The sequence below is a fragment of the Siniperca chuatsi genome, linkage group LG6, assembly GCF_020085105.1.
Source record: "Siniperca chuatsi isolate FFG_IHB_CAS linkage group LG6, ASM2008510v1, whole genome shotgun sequence".
NCBI classification, from domain to species: Eukaryota; Metazoa; Chordata; class Actinopteri; order Centrarchiformes; family Sinipercidae; genus Siniperca; species Siniperca chuatsi.
In genome coordinates, this window is record NC_058047.1 from 8,997,163 (window position 1) to 9,015,961 (window position 18,799).

At 40.6% G+C, this 18,799-nt stretch overlaps 1 protein-coding gene and 1 long non-coding RNA gene across 7 annotated transcripts in view; one reads left to right on the forward strand and one right to left on the reverse strand.

Moving 5' to 3' along the window:
- The window catches only part of LOC122878328, a 45,941-nt gene that overhangs the window by 7,528 nt on the left and 19,614 nt on the right, over positions 1 to 18,799 (forward strand). The gene's annotated exons all lie outside the window — the stretch shown is intronic.
- The window catches only part of pde4ba (phosphodiesterase 4B, cAMP-specific a), a 183,200-nt gene continuing 167,743 nt past the window's right edge, over positions 3,343 to 18,799 (reverse strand). For 5 of the 6 annotated variants that reach the window (XM_044201019.1, XM_044201020.1, XM_044201022.1 and 2 more), the window contains 8 exons: positions 13,155 to 13,248; positions 9,423 to 9,706; positions 9,094 to 9,258; positions 8,600 to 8,699; positions 8,298 to 8,452; positions 8,068 to 8,190; positions 7,242 to 7,424; positions 3,343 to 7,154 (listed from right to left, as the gene is read on the reverse strand). In XM_044201019.1, coding sequence (XP_044056954.1) covers positions 6,729 to 7,154; positions 7,242 to 7,424; positions 8,068 to 8,190; positions 8,298 to 8,452; positions 8,600 to 8,699; positions 9,094 to 9,258; positions 9,423 to 9,706; positions 13,155 to 13,248 — 1,530 coding nt within the window. In that variant the 3' untranslated portion in view covers positions 3,343 to 6,728. Of the gene's footprint in view, positions 7,155 to 7,241; positions 7,425 to 8,067; positions 8,191 to 8,297; positions 8,453 to 8,599; positions 8,700 to 9,093; positions 9,259 to 9,422; positions 9,707 to 13,154; positions 13,249 to 14,066; positions 15,589 to 18,799 lie in introns of those variants that run through there. The other variant, XM_044201024.1, reaches the window with a different exon arrangement.

Below are 18,799 nucleotides of genomic sequence, written 5' to 3' on the forward strand. Positions count from 1 at the left end.
ATTAGGAATAAATTAAATGGGGGGGAGTGACTATCTTAGTAACAACAACTGAGTGTAGTCCTTCAGTGCCTCATCCTCTGAACACCAAACAAGCTGCAAGACGTACACTGCCCCTCTGAACTTACTGATACTTTGTATCACATAAGCAATCATCTCACATCCCATTCGCTATTCAACTTGCTACTTCAGGCTGCAGCCGACAGTAGACATGGCCTATCATTTGTTCGCAGTGGTCTACAGAGATAATGGACACCTCGTCAGGCATTATCCCTTACATGTCAGAGGCGAGAAGAGGAGAGACCTCCACAGTGGGAGATGGGAGAGTAGAAGGTGGAGGGAATAAGAGGAGATTGGAAAATATTCAAGGAGAGGAGGCATATGTATGAAAATTCAAGGATAAGAGCTAAAAGATGAAAATAGCAAATGAGAGGAGCGCAAAGAAGGAGAATAAGATGGCACACCCTGGTGATATAATTCACTCATGATTCTCTTTTTTTAAAGCAAGGTTGGAGTGGATACAAGGGCAGACAGCTTCAGAGCTCTCATCGTGGGTCACAATGAAATTAGATGTGAAGGGCCATGGATGGAAATTACACAAGGTTCTTACCCATGTCTAAGTTGTTGTTTTTTTTTTAGATCAGGTTTGAATAATTCCTTCCCAGTCAGAAGTTTAAAAATAGTCACTAATGATTTTGAAGAAGGAACCTAAGATAAAATATGTTTGGAATATTCTAATATACTAGTTTGTTCTTACCAAAATACTTTGAACTCTGAACTCATTTGCAAAAAAGCCACAAGAAATAATGTAGGACTGTAACACGTGTGATCACTTTGCAAAACTAGCCTTATTATGGTTTTAAGGACGGAAGTTGTTGCAGTAAATACTGTAAAAAGGCAATTACTAATAGCACAATGTGGTGTTCTACGGGATGTTTCCCAATGTGTATTAAAGCCTATAAACCCTCCAGTCAAACCAGTCATTTGTGGAAAATCACAGGCTAACAGAACATTCCTGGAAATATTGCTTCATCAAGCATTTTTGCCTTCTCGCCTTGGCTGTGTGTAAGGTCCCACATGTTTAATAAACCAACTTAATAATGTAGCAATAAAACAACTTATCAGCATCCACATCCTTTCCTGTTAATGTTAATGAAGAGTCATTATAGGACACACTGAAAAAGAAAGGTAGTCAGGTTGAAATGAGGAAGCATTCAGACAGTGTCATTACCTTTTTACTGAGGTTGCTCAATCCCCTGAATTTGTTATTTAAATTAAAAAATCAAAATGTCTAATCTGGATCTGGAATATCATCAAAATACACAAAGATAGATAATCAGACTGATTTGCAGATGTTTGGAGTTTTGGAGGATGCCTAAATCCTTTATAGGAATATTAGGGCCTTGTACAAATTAATTTGTGTAAGATTTCACCACTGAGTTATGTCCATTTAAATGTATGCTGCTGTTGCGCCAGCTATAGGTGAAATGCCATCAAATTTAGCAAGAATGTGCAGGGTTGATACAGTATGTGCACCTGTCATCTAAATTTGGTTGCAGTTGCTTAAGAGTTGTGGCAGTTGATAACAAATAGACCACACTAAGGAAAACGTGTTTTGGAATATCAAAAAACAAATAAATATCCTTTTCTCTGGCTAACTCATGTATGTTATGTAGAATGAGTGTTAAAAATACATTTGTATGTAATTAAAAATGGTAGGCAATCTATTTAGGCCCTGAAGGATTTGTTGTGAACGAAGAAATGCAGAAAAAATTAATTAATTGTGTGTACACTTCACACCAAAATGTGAAGTGCTTTATAAATGGCCAAATGGTCAAAGCTTCTGCCAAATTTCGCTGAAATGCCTTAAGTGGGTTTTGAGATATTGTGCTAACTAACACACAAACATGCAGAGACTGAAAGCATGAACTCCTTGGCAGAGGTCATCAATTTTAAAGTTTGTGTCTTCCATTTAAAAAAAAAAAAAAAAAAAAAAGCATTTCAAGTTTCAAGATTTGCTTGCCATTCCGGTAGTCTCTATCGCTGTTCATTCAGTCATTTGATACCCCTACAACCAAACAGCACACATTTTATTTGATACATGAAATTATGTTTGAGTCAGTGGGAGAAATAATACTGTTTGACCTTAATACCATAATTGACATTATCATTGAAGAGATGACATTATATTCTACCATGTGTGTTGGGAAGAGACCTTGCAAGGTGTGTGTGTGTGTGTGTGTGTGTGTGTGTGTGTGTGTGTGTGTGTGTGTGTGAGAGGGCCTTATGTCACATCAGGACAGTCCTGTCAGACTGTGTGTGGGCTGTGGTGCTGAGTCTGTGTCACACTGTGTTCCCATCTCAGCACATTAGAGCTGAACCTCTGTGATCATGCAGCAAACACAGTGACATCAAAGAGAATGAAGAGTAACATAGTACAGATATACTAATACTTAAAATTTAGATTGTGGTTGACTAACTGTGGGATTTTAAAAACAGAAGCACAATTGAATAAATACAATCTCAGACTCTCAGATAGTATTCCTGTAAAATATCCTGTACAGTATTCCTGTCAAATAGCGTACAACTAAAGTCATATTTTATTCTCCTGCCCATTAGAAAGCTGTAAGACACATCTATATAGTCCTGAAACATTAGTCAATTATTTCACTAGTCGATCAACAGAAAATTTTCATTTTACTGCTTTTTATATTATTGCAAATTGAACATTTTTGGCTTTTTGTTGGACAAAACAAGCAATTGGAAGATGTGATCTTCGGCTCTGTGAGCTTATGATGGGCATTTTTTTCCATTTTTTTGACATTTTATAGATGATAAATTAAAAAGAAATAGCTGACTGATGACTCAATAATGAAGAGTCCTAAATCTGTGCATTTATTGTGTACTTCTTTTTTTCATGTTTGATGTAACTGATCTAAAACCTTTTTAAATGGAGTTTTGCTCTGTTGAATCGCTATGTTTAATATCTTCTCGAGTAGTGATATTTGCATGTGATCTCTTTTGGGATGGTAGTGTTGTTTGGTCTGTCAATTGATTCATAGCTCTTTGGTCAGGTAGGGTGTCAGCTGCACAGATCTCTAGGGGCCACTCTAGAGGGATTTTAGACTATTGTTGATACTGTTTTACAGCCTGTTTTTTTTTTTTTTTTTTCATCACAGGACCCAGGTGCTCAGTAAATACAGTTTTTAATTGGAACACAGCATAATGAAACATGACAAACATGTGGGAACACACCAGAAGCATGACTGTGACCCAATTTGTCGTTAACACTCAGAGTTAAGAAAACGAGGCTGAGGAGAAAAAAAACTGCAGAAACAGAAGGAATATATTCATGCTTTGCTTTTAATCACTTAATAGAAAAAGTGTTTCAGATTTATTCTTGAACACAATATATAATACCATACATTGTGTGAAACATTTAATAACCCACCTGCAACAACTGGTGGACTTGAACATATTATTGACAATAAAAAAAACCCCATCTCTCATGCAGATAGTGCTAAATCTGGCTAACCATTTGGACACAACTAGGACCAAAAAAAGCTTTAACATAGATAAACAATGTTAATTTTGACAAATTTGAAATTCAAAACTGCTAACAAGTTTGGTCAGAAAGAGTTTACACATTAGCACAATCAGTTACATAAGATCATGTTTTGTTGTTAATTCAGAACGATTCACGTCAGTGCCGGGTGTATTGTAGCATGCTACCAATATCGTCCCTGTGTTATCTACTTTTACATGAAGTGCGTTAAGTGTAAAAGGAGATAATCGCTTTGTGTTTGTCAGTCGAACCTATATCTTGCCTCATATCAGCAATCTGCATTCAAATGTTGGGTGGAGAAGCTTCGGTTGTGACAAACTGCTAAGAGAAAATAAGCTATTTGTGTACTTTGATACCAAGCACTGACTAAGCTTCTGTGTTCCTTAGCTAGCTTGTATGTATCCTATATCCAAGCCTATGCCGTTTAACATGTCCTCTATGTCCTCTCTGGGTTACCAAATTGTTGCTGTCAAATGAAAACCTTGTAGCTTCAAAAACTCAGTTGGTAGTTTTGCATCAAAAAAATTATGTAAAAAAACAAAATGAGGACATTCAAAGTCCTTTGGGCTATTATTTAAGAAATGTAACTAAGCTGAAATTGAGAGAAACAAAACTTTTCAGAAAAACAAAATAATACCTAGATATTAAGATTTCAAAGTGAGAACATTTTTGGTTTAATGTTCATGCATAAGCTTAAAAAAATATATATATATATATATATATATAAAATTGTATTAACTTATGTAAAAAACAAAGAGGCTACTTTGGAGTTCCAAGGCTCTCATGTGACAACAACAACATGTCTCTTTAGCTGCTGCTCTGCTGGGCACTCAAAACATTGTGCGAATATATACTTAGATACATTTATTTATTTTTTTATATATATATATTTTAAAAATAAAAACAATATATATAAAAAGACTCTAATCCAGAGTCTTCTACACATTAGACACCACCACTTCCAGGTAATGCAAGTGCATATAAATTAAAATTGATTTTACACAGAACCAGTATTTCTTATTTACAAGCTTAAAGTATAGAATAAATACACACTGTTATAAACAGCAAAAAGGACCAACTTGAGCTCCTAGCAACAAACAGTAGAGACAAAAGTGTGTAGTGATGGGGGGTAAGGCCTGATGACAAAGTCAACACATTCAAACACACACATACAGAAACACACACAAGCATACAAAACCTTCCATACATACTGCGCACAAACGATTGCCACTTAAGCATGCTGGAGTGAAATTAGATGAAGTACCTTTTGAGTATGTCAGTAAACCAATATGAAAATAAAGAGATGTGATTATAGATGTAACAAGAACATCCATGAAAAAATTAGCTGTGGAAGCCACAGGAGCAGAAATGTGAAGTCTGCAAACCATTTTCAAACCATATTCCCCAACACATTAGTGAAGAAACAAAGAGGTATTTTTGTTGGTTTGTTTTAAATCTAGAGCACCTAATTATTCCTCTTTTTTTTTTCAAAAGGTGCAGTATGCCATGCTGAATCCAGTAATTCCATCTGTGCCAAATCCTAATAACCCGACTGTCCTGGAAACCTGATACAGTGGGGTGGGGGGGTGGGGGGGAAATTCAATTGACGTCAATGAGCAGACGACGCACTTGAGGGATTTTTATCGTGAGGAAGAAATAGCTGGCCTGATTGTTTTGGGGTCGTGTCTGTGGAGCCCAGAGGGGTTTGTAAACCATGTGAATAGTGGCACTGATGAGGGTATGAGGCCTTTCAGACAGGCAGCTGAAAGAGCACCTTTAATCATCTGGTCAGGGCCTGATTGCAGAGGGGCAGGAGGGCGTTACATCAGACGGGTCTGGGGTCTGGACCAGTTCCAACTAACAGGATTATTAAGACTGCAGCATACCTGTGGGCTAAAAATAGATTCACCGCTGTTGTGCATTTTGTCCTTGGCAGACTTCATTTCTGATTTTGTCATAGATCTAAGCAGCTTGTTGTCATGAGCTCTTTGTTTTCCAGACTTGCCTGAATTTCTGTTGATTTTATCTGGTAGGTTATTAGGGTTTGAACTAACACACCAACAATTGGATGCAATGAAAAGACAAAATCGTGGAAGTCAAATGTCCCAATAATTTTACTGAAAATTTAGCAGGAATATCTGAACATATAGTTGCAAGTGTAGGATTTCATATCCTCACTGAGTATTTTGCATCAAAAGTCAAGCTTTGGTGTGAAAAAGTAGGAAGCCCCCAATGGTCTGCAGACCGTTACAAAGAAAAAGAGAAAAGATGATGTTTAAAGAGATGGAATATGAAAATAGGTGATGTATTTCAGTGTGACTGTAACATTCATTGACTGACATCTGATATAGAGAGCAACAAACTAAACATGTAACATGAACCATGAGTGAATATAAGCGTTTGAAATCCACGTGTAAAGAAAAACATTATGCTCAGATTGAAAAACAAAAACAAATGTGACAATGTGCGTATAATGTGGGTGCTAATGTTTCCCTATTTAGATGAGTTTGTCCAAGAGTTGTTTATCGACGTTTGTTTGGATTTCTCTATTGCCCAATACGTGGAAGACTGTTCTCTTTAACATACAAAAAAGATTTTGCTCTTTCAGATAGGAAAAAAAAAACATTTCACAGACATACTAGAGTGTTCAATAAATAAAAAACTATTATAAAGACAATAGTAAAAAAGGCACACAAAAGTCCTTTGACAAATGGTACAGGAAAAAAGTAAACACTTTCTCTTGCTATACAAATGTGTCTCCATCAGTAGATCTTACTCTATGCTACTTCTAGATCATATCATATCTGTAAAAAAGTCTTAAGGTACAAAACTTCTCTCAGTAGTGTCAATGTCCATTTAATGCCAGTCCAGAAAAGAAAAGTAACCATTTCCCAAACTGGCCGAAATCCTTCAAGTTCCACCCTCGGTCTCGCCTGTCCATCAAGACTAAAATGTTCGCAGTAATTATTTCCTGAGAACTCTGAAGCCGCTTCACTGAAACTGTCCGCCCGTGTCTGGCTTCAAACACCCAAGTGCAAGACGCCCCTGTGCGGGACGAAACTAAGCCCTTGCTTCTGTGGGCTTACTAAAAAGCACAGCTGCAAGAGGATCTCCCCTCTTTTCCCAAAAACTCTGAAATCACCATGTGAGCCTGATGATGGAAGCCCTATGTGTCTGTGGGTGACGCCTCGTGTGTCACGATCTCTATTGCCGACATAGGCTCCATCATGCTGCCCTCCTCGTGCTCCTGACCGTCCAAATAGTCCAGGGGAGGAGAACGACAATCTCCTAAACTATCCTCCTCCTCTTCTTCTTCCTCCTCTTCGCCATCTTTCTCTATTCCATCCAAGTCCTCCTCCTCCTCCAAGGTCAGCTCAAACTGAAATTTCTCCCCGCCTCCCTGCCCCCCAGTGCCTCCACTGTGTCCGTGCGTGCCCTGGTCGTAGAAGGGCGGGGAGGGACTTTGGGGGATCATGCTCTGGTACCAGTTCCTGTTGTCCTCCAGCGTGTCCAAAATGTCCTGGGCGTCAGGGTGCACTAGATCGGCCCAGGTCTCCCACAGAGGGTGCACGATGTAGTCAATGAAACCCACCTAGAAAGGAGTAAGGAGACACATTAGAACTGGAATTGAGATTCTTTGCACGTTATCATGAACATGTGAATTTATACATCTGCCTACCTGGCTCTTCTCCACTGAGGCTGTGTGTTTATCACACATAGGGCTGATCTCCATTCCCCTCTCCCTCTCTCTGTCTCCCTGGTGGAAGAACTCCTCCATTATCCGATCAGTCCACTGACGATACAGCTCCAGGGACTTGGTGGGGTTACTCAGGTCAGCACAGTGCACCATGTTACGTAGCACCTATAAATAATACAGAATTGCAATTTAGTAAATGTCAAGTGAAAATTGGTTAACAAGTCAATAATACAAAAGTCCGTGTCAGTGTAAACATGCTTTCCTAGATGGAATCATGTACGTAATCAGAAGCTCTTCTTCCATTCCATTTTTTTTATTCACCCCTTTTTTTTTAAACTAGTAAAACCTGGAAACAAATAGCCTCTCCAATGTAAATTCCAATATCCTTAAATACAAAAAAATAACAATACAGCCATGTGTGGTAGATTACTTTATAACAATTAGATTTAGGAGAAATTAGATTCTTGTAGAACAGACATTTAAGGCTAATTCTATAATGTGTTTCGTTATGAAAGGAGGTCAGTCCACACAACAGTCTAATAAAGAAGAAATCCTAAAAAGACCATTAGAGGGAAGGTGTGGATGGAGTAGAGGTCAGCTATGTAGGAAGCCGGCTAATGATCATTGACTGAGTAACCTCCGCCAACACTGGCTAGTGATTAAAGCTATTAAAAGCATGTAAAAGAGGTGGAGGGCGTACAGTATGTCCAATCACAAACTCACAGTCCATATAATGTAAGTTTTTTGTGTGACTATTACTCACTTTGTTTAGAAGTTAAGAAACTGTTTTGCGAAAACCAGAACCTACCTGTATCCTGTCGGTGTAATTGTCCAGCAGCAGCACTCCAGAGCTCGTCACCTTTTTAGTCTCCACCATAGTCTTCAGATCAGCCAGCAGACTCATGTGTTTGGACATGTCAGTGGCCAAAACCTGAAGGGGGGAAAAAAAGATCTTCAGCATCAGGATAATTTGGACAGGCTGAAATTTAAATCAAGATGACAGTGGAAGAGAAAGGAATATGAGTCAGGATTTCTTACCATGTCGATGACCATCTTGCGCAGGGACTGTCGCTGCTTCTTAGTGAGGTTCTGGAAGATATCACAGTTGTCCTCCTGCAGTAGCTTGAATCCCACAGCCAAGTGATGGTTCTCCAGCACAGACTCATCATTGTACATCAACGCCAGCTCAGAGTCTGGAAAGGCGTTAAAAAGAGATTTTAATATTTTACTCTTTGTTATGACTACTTCTATTTGACTGTTGAAAGCACCAATTTATATATGTTTAAAGAAAGCAACAAATGAATCGTCTTAGTCCCATGCTGAGTAATATTTTGACTTACTGGTATTGATTAGGAATTGGTTTGATACTCCAGGATGGTCAACATCATGGATAGCTGCAGCAAAGATGGCTGCTAGGATCTCAAGATCTGTGAAGACCGCCTGGAAAGAGAGAGAGGGAGGGGGGAAAAAAGAACATTATCTCACCAGCTACTCAAACTCAAGAAAAAGCATGCAGGAAAAATCTAACAAATAAGGCATGGAGGAACGAGTGTTAGAGGAAAGAGGGGAAGTAAAATGGTGCAAGCAGAGAGGGGGGAAAAGATGATTCAATGGAAGGATGTTCAAAGCTGGTGTGGCGATCCAGGAAAGTGGTACATTGAGGTGATGTAAGAGCTCTCTCCTCTAATTTAGTTTTCCCTTATTTCTGTGGATACACACTGGTGTCAGAGTTGAAAGATGTGCGTCAATTAGATAATAACAAGACCCTTATCTGTGGTACTAAAAACTGAGTACAGCTGAGACTACAATACTAACACTTTATATTATAACTTACATCCAGGGCTGGAGTGGAGAGGAGGATGTGTGTGGATTGGGCTACGTCAGCGGCATGCAGGCTGTTATGGTAGGCCACATCTGAATGATAGTGATCTTCCAATGTCATCATGTAGGCCACAAACGTATCCATGGGGATCTTAAATGTCTTTAACAGGTCTCGCTCCTAGAAAAACAACATCATAATATATTTCGGAATGAGTGTGGATCATTTTAGTAGTAATCTCACACAAAAATTAAAAGGCAACAATAACGTAAGTGAACATACAACAGAATGCAGAATTTTTCCTGCATGGTGTTATACTGATTTTAAAGTAGAAAACTTCATACCTGGAAGATGGCATACATGATGCAGGTAAGAGGCCGGTTGTGGGAGTATTCCGAAACAGTGAAGATGTTCAGGCCCCACTTGTTGAGGTCCTCCAGCTCTTTGGACAACAGCTCCTCCTTATCGGTCTTGACGCCAAAGCGCGAGATGCTGCTGCTGGAGAGCGAGGGCCCGTGGGAGACCTTCTTGACCCCGCTGATCTGTGTCATTAGCTGCTGCTTCTGCTGCTTCTTCTTCTCTCGCGTCTTGGATGTCGGTGACGGGATCTCCACATCATTCTGTTTGTCTGAGGGAGGGGAAAATAGAGATTTGTTGTTTTTAGAAAAGTGTGGGCATTGTGAGGAAGAAGTGGTTAAAATTCCCATTTAACCTCATACAGCATGAGTCTGGGTTTGTAATCTACTTCTCAATAAAAAATGACTTCAATGCGTAGGCTGCCTGAGGACCCAGGTGCACTATAAAAACACCTGCAGCTGGTTAGTTCCTGAGGGATTTATCGATTCACTCTTTCATCTGTCCCTCCATTCATTTATTCATTCATGCTCCCTGTCCTTCACCTGCAGTCTCTCTCTGAGCTCCTACTGTTCATTCGTCTCTGTCCTGCTTCCTCCCTCGCAGCACTTTTTTCCCCTGTCTCTCAGCAGGTGGCTCACATCTCATCTCCTGTTCTTTTCACTCTCATAGGTCAGTCCATTGATAGACTGAGAGCTGGGGCTTCTACTCAGTTAAGGCAGCTCCATGCAGTCGGCCATTCAATAAGCTGCCGCATCTTTCACAGCTTTATCAAATCACTTAGTATAGAGTGGGATTTTTATGTTTGGTTTATTTTATTTATAAGTCTATTCAACTACATTTGGTCTGGCTACAAATAATGCAAATAAGAAGTCCAAAAATACACTGAAAACTTGCAAGGCTTTCATGTAATATTCCTCTGAAAAAACAATTATAAATAATGTGCCAGTTTTCACACTTTATCCCAAAATAAACTCAGAAAACATGCCAAGTTTCTTGTAATAACCAACAAGGCCCTTGTGTTTACTGCAATCACAGAAGAATTGAATGACGTCCTGCAGGGACGGCCTATCAGCATGTATGTGAGCTGTGCACTCATCTATCAAGCCTCGACTTAGCTCATCGCTGGCCTATCAGCCTTCCCCTGTGGAGGGTTATTCAATTACCAGCTGTAATTCAAATAATCACTTTTACTCTCATGTTCTCCCTCTCTCTCTTGCACTGTTTTCTCTGTTTTTCTCTCTGTCTCTCGCTCTCTCCTCAGTCCACCTCCAGTCATAATTGAGAATGGGCAATTAAGTCCTCTCAGACATGTGCTACGTGGGAAACAAGGGGAAGAGCAATATATTGCCCTCTAATTTATTACAAGCCATCATTATCGCCACTGCTGTGTGGTGTTTGTGTGTGGCCTGTATATATGTGTAATAGAGAGATTAGATTGTGAGACAGACAAGTTTGCATGTTGGCAGTTCTTATCATCTATTTCTACAGTAAGTAAGTGCCAATATACAGTAAACACCATGCACTCTGTTCCACAGTTGACTTGATATGCCAGAGTTGTTATGATCCTGGTTTCCATATTCCACCAGATTAAGTCTCTCTGTCACAGTTGGGCCTGCAATGTGTCAGCCAGTCACATGGATAGTCCCTCTCATGTCTTTTTTTGTTTTTGTTTTAACCTGCCTCTGTTTTCACTCTTCTCTCCTTTTTGCATTTAGCTTGTCTTATCACTTCGTTTTTCTCATTTTAGAAATTGATTTACAAAAAACTAAGCAGATTAAGTAAAAATCAGTTGTATCTTGCTCTGTTCTTTTTCTGCTTTTCTCCCTTCTCCTTTCCGCTCCTCTGTCACCTCCCACGTTTATTTCAATTTCATCTGATTCTTTTTCATCCTCCTCCATATGCTCTCCTGTGAGAGACGCAGATGCTGTGGTGAGAGGGGGGGATATTTTTCCCTCAGTATATTCCCATAAACTAGGTGTGTTCCGCTGCTGGCCGATCAAAGGGAATTATGACAGAATTATGCTGAGAGGACAGCTGTGGCGGGGGAAAGGCACACGTGAATGGCCAGCATGCATTTGGCCAACAATCCTTAATGGAAAGTCAGACATCCTGGTCTGAAATCGCCCTAGATGAGAAACTCTAAAATCTTTATTTATCTAGGGAATTATCCAGGCTCCATGAGCACCGTTTTACCAGGCAACAGTCTGCCTCACCATCAGATGAAACATTTAAAAAACAGATATTCTACAATAAACTGATGGGGATTTGCTGTGGATGACCTCTGCAGAACCAGGCATATGGCAAGAAAATGTAATTTCTCTGAGCCTGAATGGATGGTTTTATAAAAATAATATAAAGCAGAAATAAGTGCATTACTGATGTGATACTAATCTTAATGGATGGAAGGATTAAACAGTCCTACTGGTCAGCTGAGGCCAAGCCAGGCCAGCCATGCTGCTTCAGCCATTTTTTCCCCCCGACTCTTCATTACTGTTTGTTTTTTCTTTCTACCGCCAGCAGGATAATCCTGATCGCAGCGATAGTCATCTCTGTCTGGATTCTCGGGGCAGCCAGAGAGAGGTGGAGGGACAACAAGGTGTCCCTGCTGACAAAGATGCATTTAGACGGTGATGAGTCACCCAATCTGCCGAGCTCATCTCACTGCCAGCAAAGGGGGTTCCTCTGTACCTCTATTTTCTTCGTCACTGCAGTCAGCTCGCTCCCTCTCTTATTTGCCTCTTCTATGTCTCTCCTCACCCCTCCTCTCGCTCTCTATGATCTGGCAGTGAGGGATCCGCCAACAACACTACACCAGATGCCAATCGATCGGAAGCACTGTGTCTCTAAATAATCTTAACTACCTCGTTGTGCATTCTATCTGACATCTATTATCCTTTTAGTTTGTCAATCTATATTACTTTTAACTCATTCACTTACCTATTCCTCAGCTTTGTGTATCTGTCCTCTAGCTGTCGTTATGCTTCTGTGGAAATCTCACATTTACCAAAAGCCAACTATTAATCCATTTGGAAAAATAGGTTGATTGTCTCACTAGTGCTGATTGAAGTTATTTTTTTCCATTGGAGTGACTTAATAGTGTGGTTTGGTACCAGGGTCATGAAACATTGTTTAGGCTATATGTGGGTGAAAACAATGGCAGTAGCAATCTTTGTAAAGACAACATAAATACATATATATTTAGCTTTTACCATCCATTCTCAGATTTCAAATGTGCAACCCATGCTAACAGCTTCCAGCCCCAATCCACTTACTCTGATTCTGGCTAACAAGCTCCTTAGTCAAATGGCACTAGTACACTAGCCAGCCACTTTTTACCATTTTTTTCTAAATACTTGAAGAAATGTACATTTTTACTTCAATTTTAATGGTCATTTTGAGCCTGATGCCATAAACATTTAGACGAAGCTTAATGGCGCAGTGTTTTATGGTACGCCCCCACAGAAAAGCCTGCCAGAGAAACTTGCACAGCTTAAGATCATGTAAAAGACTAAACCTCCACAAAAACATTGCAGCAAAATAGAGAAGTGGGGATCTCTGTGAACCATTAAATATTTGTGGATATTTGTATTGTATGTATTTTTGCTGAACATATGGGGATGATAATTATAGTCTGTAGTGATTTAAGGTGGATTATAACGACCAAATTGGTGAATTTGTTGGTATGATTTTAAGTGCATGTACACAAGACTTTCATTTACCTAGGAAGGTGTTGGAGATGAATTCGGAAACCTGATTCCCAGACCGACTCATCTCAGATAGGTGCGTCAACTCCCGATTCAACATTCTCTTGAACTGCAAGAGAGAAAGAGGAAGAGGAGGGGAGAGAGAAAAAATGTCGTCAGTTTCCACTGAGGGAAAACCTGGGAGAAATTATGGCACAAGATTCCATGGAAAATACAGCAGTTTTAGTCCACCAGCTCAAGATTATTATTTAATTACAGCGTAAAATCAGTGGAGGGACACATCTTATTTTCCCCTCCATTTTCCCTGCAATTAATTAGGTTCAGATCATTATTTGTGTTACCTGTGTGGAGGACATCACTTTTTATTGCTCCTCAATTCACCCCCTGCAACCCAACAGTTTTATTACACTGAGTCACATTTTTGTGGCCTATTTAGCTGTTTTACTTGCGTCAGTGTGCAAGAATTTCAATGATGTCGAGGAAAATCCGCACACTGCTCCCTACATTCCTCTTTGTTTGGTGATCTTCATGTACTTTTCATATTATGAACAGTTTTAAATAGATGAAATAGTTGAGGAAGACATGCATTTAACATTACACGGAGACCCTGGCACTGCAGTAGCAGCTGTTTATGATGCATGTGCGTGCACACACATACACATTAATACATATACAAACAGACACACAGCTCTGCAGAGGGCTCAAGATGGAGCCTGAGCCATTCTGCCAGACCCCCCCCCCCCATGATGGAAATATCTTGCAATTATGCTAGCACAGTATCCTGAAAAGCTCCACAAAAATAATAGATATTATCAAAATGCTAAATTTCTTTAGAAGTGGCCCTTAATGCAACAGCAACACAGCACAGGGAGGTACAATGAAATGAGTGTGTTATCCCAACAAGCTACGTAGATAAGCGCCACACACCTTAATGTAACCCCAAGAGACCGACAGCAGGTAATTGGCTTCAGGCATTTTGGACCCCGTTTTCTCGTTCCTACACAAAGCCAGAACTGTAATCCAATATAGAGATATAGAAAAAAATAGAGGCAGACGAACAGGATTCTTTCAGTGCCAAAAAGGACAACAAAAAAAATCCCCTCTTCTCTCCTCTTGTATTTCTCTTCTCAACAGCTAAGAGAGCAGCTCGATTATGGCTCACTCTCCCTCTCAGCAGCAGAAAAGGACCAGCTCGGAGTCTCCATGGCTAGGGATGGATGTAGGGAAAAAATAGGCACTGTAGCCAGGCTAGGTGAGGAGGAGATCCAGCAGGCACAGTGGATCGGCTGGAGTAGCAGCAGCTGGAGGCGTGAGCTGGGGACTCTCAGCGCACTGATGAATAATGGAGTAGCAGCGAGGAAGGGAGGAGGGGAAAAAAACAGCGATGGAGACAGGAGAAGGAGGAGGAGGGAGTGAGGCAGTGATGTTCATCTGACTGGAGGGGGGGTTCCTCCACTGAATTTGTCTTGCTTCGCTGCGCTCACTCCCCCTCCTCGCTCTCTCTCTCTCTCTCTCTCTCGCTCTCTCCCCCCTCTCTCCCCTGCTGTAGTCTGCCAGCCCCAGCAACACGCTCTATTCAGAACACATGATTTGACAGAAAGTGGGGAGAAGGGGGGAGCCCTAATTACGGCTTGGTATTGGTGAATACATGAGGGTCTGAAGGGATGTTTGAGTGATTGACTTATAATATGCAGACTTGGATTCCTAATCTAACTTTTCCTCTCCTCTCTTTTTTCCAGCTGTGCAATCGCTGCAGATAAATCCCATCCTCAATTCCCAGCCCCTGTAATTCCCTCCTAAAAGCTTTTTTTTATGAAGTCAGCCATTGTGAAGGAATGTCATCGAGCCGTACAGCTATGCCTCCCCTCTACAGTAAAACAATGAGGGTTGAGAAAGAGGATGGGGCACGTTTTGAGGAATGTGAATGCACAGCGACTGTATTTTTATCACCATTATCTCTATTATCATTCACTCCTCTCCCTCTCTTGAGTCGTCTGTTGTTTCCTGACATCCCCAAATGCAGCGGCCATTGTGGAGAACTCATAAGCCTGTTCATTATCCGCATCTCAATCCCAATAATATTAGATGCTGTCAGGGTGTCTGTGGAAGGCTATTTTTAACAACCCACAGACAACAAAGAGAGTGGGGAAGACAGTTAGAAGAGGGGGGGGAAGGAAACCGAGAGATGGGAGATAATTGCATCCTTCCCCAATTTAGTCGACAACCGCCCGTGGCTTTCTCTCTCTGCCTGTGAGTAAGTGTATGTACACCAATTACCACAACACCCCAATGCTATGGCAACAGCATCAGGCGACCAGTGTCAGGCTGTTTTGAAAGGAGGAGAGAAGAGAGGAGAGGCTTCCCCCTTTCCTTCCCAGGCAGACATGTGGTGTAGCTGCTGAGCTGTCACGAGGACACACCACACACATCGCCTCTGCTCGCATCCACCGATGCGCAGACTGAAAATCGCTCCCACCCTCCCCTCCCTCCCTCTGCTTCGTCTATCCCTCACTCTCCACCACTTACATGTCAATTTCTCTCCTGGCTGCCACTTGCCAACACAGTCATCAATCTCTCTGTCTGTCTGCCTCGCTGGCAGAATCAATGGGCTGTCCTTGGAGCAGGTGTTGATACTGCTGCAGTGTACAAGGCTAGGGCCACCTGACTGGAATATACTGTTACATCAGTACCACGGGCCAATTTCGAGGCGCGTTTGTGCTTTTATCAATGTAGTCACGACTTTTGTTTGTGAAACCCTTGAGGAAGATGGCTTCAACGTTTTGCTAATGAGAAAATATCCATAGTTCTTGTCACTTCAGAGCCAATCCATGGGAAACTGTAAACAGAAGTTTCCAGAGAACCTTTCAGTCCAATGTGTGTGCGTACGAGTTTGGAAAGATGAGGGGAAGATCAAAGCTTCCCCGAGAGGATTCCGGATTATCCTCCCACTGAGGGAAAGAACCAGAAGCACGGAGGTAGAATGCAAGAAAACAGTGGGAAAAAAATAAGAAGAGAGGAGGCAGCTCTTTATATATTATGCAGTGAGCTATTATATAAAGAAACCAGAAATAACAGTGGGGGATGTCTCTCTGCAATGCGTTGAAGAGCTATGCTTCCCTAGAAGCTGAAAGAAATGCCCTAGTGCACGCACACACACACACACACACACAGCAGCAGCCTTCAAATGCTATTATCTACAGTTAAGCACAGTTGATGCTGACATGTCACACACATGTTATACACACTCATGCCCATATGTTTCTGTATGAGTCTGTTACTGCCAATGTGTGTTTGATTTTATTGTTCATTCAGGGGCAGAAGGGAAGCCTCTTACCTCCTACTGACACCATGACACTGGAGGAAGATTAGCGTCTTAGAGCTCTGTGGGTATCTCTTTCTCACATACTGTATATCCTTATTCTGTTATTTTACCCATTCGCTTTTTCCCATCCTCAAGCGTCTTTCCTATTCTCTTTTTCTGTGTCAAAAAAGAATCTACCACAGGAGGTTAGAAATTGTCAATTTTTTTTTATTGCCACTGTTGTAAATGCTTAAAATTGCTACAATTGTCAAGTAAGGCTTGAATCAGTCCAGCAGTCTTTCCTGTCTAAATTCTTTGCTTTAAATCAACAGCTATTTTCATTTAAGGTGGTTCAGAGTGAAGTTGTGCCTTTGAGCCACTAGTGGGTGCACTATGCTCAGTCTGCTGTAGTGCAGCCTGCTCAGTGTTTAGAGAGCACTGACCCCTTAACCCTGCAGTGACATAATGTACAACTGGACGTCTGGATACACCTGTTTAAATCCTCTTTTTCTATCTAATATAAAAACATGCAAACAAATGTAAGTAAGTCTTCCAACTAATCTGAATTTACAATGAGGAGGGTGTGAAAGTTTTGAAGAGCAAAGTAATTACGCTATCAGGTTACACTTTTTAACCTGAACATTATTTTTTTCATTTAACAACTTTTAGAAGTTTCAATTAAAATTTAAAACTAGTTTCTATACCATCTGAATTTTCTCAATCTGTTTATCAATATAATCTCATAATTACAGTATCCAATATCACTGATTATGACTTGTGGTTTATCTCGCCCTCGCTTTAGCAAAAATATGACGCAGGGAGGTATCATCGGCGCTATGGCAAAAACTTACAGTGACATAACTCTGTAAAGATCAAGGAACCTACCTACGCATGAACCGTGCGCATGTTGGGTGAAGCTAGATGGCCTGACAGCCTCTCACTTCCTGACTCACTCACTCATGTTAATGTGTGTCTGTATGAGAAAGAGTGTATTCATGTGTCTCTGAACCTATGTAGTAAGATGTATCAGCTTTAAGAACAGGAAACAAAAACGGAGGGAGAGATAAAAGTAAATAAGCAATTTTTCAGCCGAGTGATTCATTCTCATCACTCCCGGCTGTTCAAGGCCTCAGCAGAGTCAGATGTTGGCTGGAGGAGAACAGTTAACAGGCTGCACAACTGTGCTCACTTGAGCTCTGGTTGCTTCGAAAGCAGAAAGCACCCCCATGTAAAATTCCACAGAGGCAGTATTACACCAAGACATGATTTTGAAAGCCCAAGAAACAAGACAACACTAAATAAATGCTCAAATCGTATAGAAAGAAACATATAGAAACATTTTATCATGTTGACAAAAGTAATGGCATGTATCCCCCTAACTTTTTGGGAAATTCCCAGAAATATTTACTTTACTCTCTGTATCCCCTGCATCTAACCACATTGCTACTACCTCTCTCTTTCTCCCCAGATTAAACTGAGTGTTCAGCTAACCTCAGAAAAAAAAAACCCTCCAGGCTTTGGTACGATGCTTAGAAACACAACTTATTGCCTCAGGTGACTTCAATCCACGGTCATTTTTCTTATTAACTCAACCCTCTGTTTAGATAACACTAGACTCTTCTACAGACTTGAGAAAGACAAACACAATGATAATTTTTCCTAAGATGCTTTTTGCTCTACTCGCCTGTTTTCAAGCAGTAACTACACAGTTTAACTAAGTACGGATTACTATCCACCTATAGGTCACTTAATAACTTGGGAGGGAAAAAAGAGTCTGCAACAGTCTCTAGAATGCCCATATCTTCCTTCACTCTCAACACCCTGGGAGAAAAGTTTAATTCCACAAACTAAAGGTGTAACTGGAGCAATGGACAACCTAAAAATCCAGAGACAGATCAGCACTATGATCAGCACTGAATTTAACTTTGATCTTTAGGTCAAACGGCGAGGAGAAGCCTCTGTGTGTTATAATACAGCCACAAATCTGTGAATTTGTGTTTTTAGCTTCAACACATCTAAATTCAGCATCATATGAAAGGATGCACAAGGGTTCGCAAAAGCGAACCCCACTGCCTCCTGCATGAACCTCTGAAAAGATGTGTATAAATAGAAAAGTAACAAAAAACATTAAAACCAGAAACTTCAATAATGTAAAGCTACAGTAACTAAACATCACATGCAAGAAAACCCTAAAGCACGCACTCAGCATCCGTAGCAAGGAAGTATGTTTAAAGTCCTCTAAAGATAACCACTTTAAACAACACCAAATGATCAAAGGACAAAACGGATCAACTTAAACTTTGTATTTAAAAAGACTTAAAACCACAGCATGTGAAATTCACACCATCTTAAGCAAGCC